Genomic DNA, 3,989 nt, shown 5'->3' on the forward strand with positions numbered 1-3,989 from the left:
AAACACCAGGTAGGCAAATTTAAATACTGTTTCAAAACACCCGTTAATTCTACAGTGTTCATCATCATCATCATCATCGTTTAACGTCCGCTTTCCATGCTAGCATGGGTTGGACGATTTGAATGAGGACTGGTGAAACCGGATGGCAACACCAGGCTCCAATCTAATTTGGCAGAGTTTCTACAGCTGGATGCCCTTCCTAACGCCAACCACTCAGAGAGTGTAGTGGGTGCTTTTACGTGTCACCCGCACGTGTTCTCTCTGAATATTGCAATTAGACATACAAATCGAAGTTACTGTCTATAGATGGGCAGGATGGTAAATTGGAAAAAAAAAATCAATAAAGTAATGAACAACATGGCTGGCAGTGGTTATTACATTCCTTTATGATGGATTGAGTTCAAATCCAGCTGGTGACAACATGACCCTTTCCTTCTAACAAGGGTGAAGACCATGGAATGACCATGGAATTGCACCTAAAATGTTCCCCTCTGCGGTACAAGTCCAGGTAAGGTTGTTTATGAAAGACTAGCAGTTGCCCATGCATACCAGCCTCCCCTCTCCATACCATCAATGTTACCCAAGGGAAAGGGAAAGGGAAATACAGCTTGGCACCAGTGACATCGCAACACATTTTTACAGATGAGAGAACTGGAGCAATGTGAAATAAAGTGTCTTGCCCAGCCAAGGAATTGAACTCATTACTTCATGATCGTGAGCCCAATGCTCTAACCACTGAGCCATGAACCTTCACATCCTTCCAACAAGGGTCAATAAAATACCAAATCATACACAAGTGATAATCTAATCAGAACTGATTTAATATTCCTTTAAAGCATTGTAGACATGAAAGGAATTATATTAAAAAACAAAACAAATCTATAAATTTCTGGCCTTGAGGTGTCTCAATTGAAAATTCTCAGAACAGGTCAGGTGAGAGCCAAGTAAGTAATGAGACACAAACTGTGCACTCTTTCGTCAGGTGGTTGATGTCCTGTTAATTTAAATAAGTAGTAACTTGTTAAAATCCATTTTTTCTCCATTTCCTGAAAGGATCTGCAGAAAATAAACGCTAAAGAAGCCATCGGAAAAATGGTAAGGTCTGATCTCAAAGTGCTGGACCCCACAAAGAACTTACAAAGGATCACAAGTAGTGAGAAACTCCGAATTGACCCAACCAACACATACCAGCATGATAAGATGGATATCAAAATGATGATGATGGTAGTGGTGATGATGATGGTGTTGGTGGTGATTACAATGATGTGACCTGATGATTCTAACTTAATTGACACTTTACTATTACTTATAATTCAAAAATAAAATAAAAAGAACTATTTTCTCTTAACCCTTTCATTACTGTATTTATTTTGCGATGCTCTGTGTTTCTTTCAATTACTTTAAACATAACAAAGAATTTAGTGAAATAACTTAGTTATCATTCAGCTAGTGTTAAGAACATTAATTGTGACTAAGGTTTAGTGGAAGATTTTAGTTCAAAACCTATGAAAACAAGACATTTGTACTCAGAGCCAGAGCCGGTTTCAGCCAGGTTAGTAACGAAAGGGTTAAATGAGAAAATAGTCACATAGATGTCACTACTAAGCTAACTAGTACATGGGCTTTTAGTTTAAAATTTTCTTAAAGACATTTTAGAGATTCTTTAAGCAAAAATTTCTGAGAAAGAGTATCCAGGAGATTATTCACATCACATCCAATGCCAAAGAATAGTGAGATAAGCAAGGGCTGGCGGCAAGAATTTTTGTCTGTGGTCCATTTCCTGCAGTGATGACAATGATGGTGGTGGTGGTGGTGGTGTTGATATACTTACTCTTGATCTGTTTCGGAGGATTATCAATGAGTATGGAATCCAACTCATCTACAAGTTGATTAAGTTCTTTGCAAGCACCATAAAGGATATTACCTGTGTGTAAAGGTAAGATATATAATGTCAGAAAGGATATTGCCTGCATGTACAGGTAAGATATTACATGTATGTATACTGTCTTTCTTAAGATGGTAGGGTGTGATTCAAGGAAGATTTAACTACTATTTCTAACAGATAAGTGATTACTTAGAATCTCAGTTGTCACTGCTGTTGGCGTTTAGACAAGATAAGTCCTGGTCAAAGTATTCCCACCATGACCATCCCATCTAGTGTTAAGGTAGTGAATATGTACACTTCATTATAAAATGCATACGTTTCATTTTTTTTTTTAAAGTATAGTATATCATTTGGGGTAGATTTGGCTGCTATTTCTGGCAGATTGGGTGACAGTGAAAAGATTCCTTTGTTAGTTTGTAAACTAAACTGGTTTCATAAATATGGCTTCCATCCACTATAATTCATAACCAAAGCAAAATACAAAATTTAAGAACAATACTTGAAGCTAACAGGTTTAACTTACTAAACACAGCTCTAAAAACTGAACTGTTGGCTATTGACTGTGTCAAATGACACATATTTTGGCTTTGACATTGTCAACTGTCACATATTGGCTATTAACACTGTCAACTGACATATGTTGGTTGTTTTGAACACTGCAAATTACATTTTCAACTGATTCTTTATATTGTCTGACATGAAATAATAATGAATTTTAGCTGTTAGAATGGATCATAAGTCTTTAAATGTTTCATTGTAGAATGCAATATAAAACCCTTTAAAAAGTCTGAACCAATGAGGGATTCCTTATTTGGTTGCACTTCCTGTAAGCAGCTAAATCACCTCAAGAAAGACAAATTAAATAATGGATAATGTAGCTATGGATACACAAAATGAGGGTATGTTACAGCATACACATGTGTATGCATGAGTGTTTACAATTTCAGATTAAGTCGGTTACATCGACACCAATGAGTAACTGTTACTTATTTAATCAACCCTGATGGAATATGAACTCAGAAGGCAGCGACAGGCAAAATGCCACGAAACATTCCACCCAGCAGGCTAACAATTCTGCTAGCTTACCACCTTATTATTATTATTATTATTATTGAGTGAGAGAGCAGTGCATGTCATCAAAGTGACACTGGGGTAAAATATACGAAGCCCAGTATACACATCATGACTACCCGTCTGATAAGGGTACACCAGGCACATGCATTACAACCATATGTGTGTGACATGGTGATCTCATATCAAGATAAACGGCGCATGACCTCGTAGGTGGGGCCCAATTAGAATTTTCTTCAGGTCAAGTAGCCCATCCCACTCAAAAGGTCCCTGAATAAGGCTTGTTTCAGGATGTTGAGCAAAACACCCATGTTTCCAAAGGTGAATTCTTCAAACCCCAAAGAATTCCTCTCAACACATGGCTATGATGCTCCCCAACTACTTCTGCTCATGATCAGAGATGCACATATCATCAGCCACTAAGAGACATGCTCAACTGGCTATTATTATTATTATTACTATTATTATTATTATTATTATCATTATTATTATTATTAATAATAATAATAATAATAATAATAATATAGTTTACTTGATTTACTTATCTTGTATATTGTTCTATCAAGGTCAAATTCTTTTATAGACAAAGGGAAATGCAAGTCTGTGTCTTCCTGAAGGGTGTAGATAATGAAATACTTTCAATAAGATATCAAAAATAAAGTTATGGGACCAGCTTGCTGTAAATTTACTGGCTTGTTGGCCATTCTGTGTATAAAGGTGTCCATGTATGAAGAGTCAAACGAGTAAATGAAATCCTACCGTCTAACGACTCTAAATTTTGAAACATGAGAAGTATTTCGTCCTGGTAAAGAGCTTCTTGGCAAACTGGATTTACTCGTTTCTGGGCCGTGCATTGCAGAAGTAGATGTTTTAATTTTGGTAAGCCAGTCAAACAATAGAGGCTGTTGGTGCTGAAACATACAAATCAATGCTTTAACATGGAGGTACAGCAATGAATTCTGGGTAGAGGTAGGGGTCCACCAAGGTTCCGTCCTCATCCCCCTCTTATTTACCATAGTCCTCCAGGCAATCA

The 3,989-nt window shown here is 36.9% G+C and overlaps 1 protein-coding gene across 2 annotated transcripts in view; it reads right to left on the reverse strand.

The window, feature by feature from the left end:
• Positions 1 to 1,688: 1,688 nt before the first annotated feature.
• The window catches only part of LOC106871714 (leucine-rich repeat-containing protein 61), a 16,475-nt gene continuing 14,174 nt past the window's right edge, over positions 1,689 to 3,989 (reverse strand). For both annotated transcript variants that reach the window (XM_052973291.1, XM_014918325.2), the window contains exons 5-6: positions 3,716 to 3,867; positions 1,689 to 1,924 (exon numbers count right to left, since the gene is read on the reverse strand). In XM_052973291.1, the coding sequence (XP_052829251.1) occupies positions 1,704 to 1,924; positions 3,716 to 3,867 (373 nt within the window). In that variant the 3' untranslated portion in view covers positions 1,689 to 1,703. The remainder of the gene's footprint in view (positions 1,925 to 3,715; positions 3,868 to 3,989) is intronic.

Source organism: Octopus bimaculoides, chromosome 15 (genome assembly GCF_001194135.2).
Source record: "Octopus bimaculoides isolate UCB-OBI-ISO-001 chromosome 15, ASM119413v2, whole genome shotgun sequence".
In the NCBI taxonomy this organism is placed as follows: domain Eukaryota; kingdom Metazoa; phylum Mollusca; class Cephalopoda; order Octopoda; family Octopodidae; genus Octopus; species Octopus bimaculoides.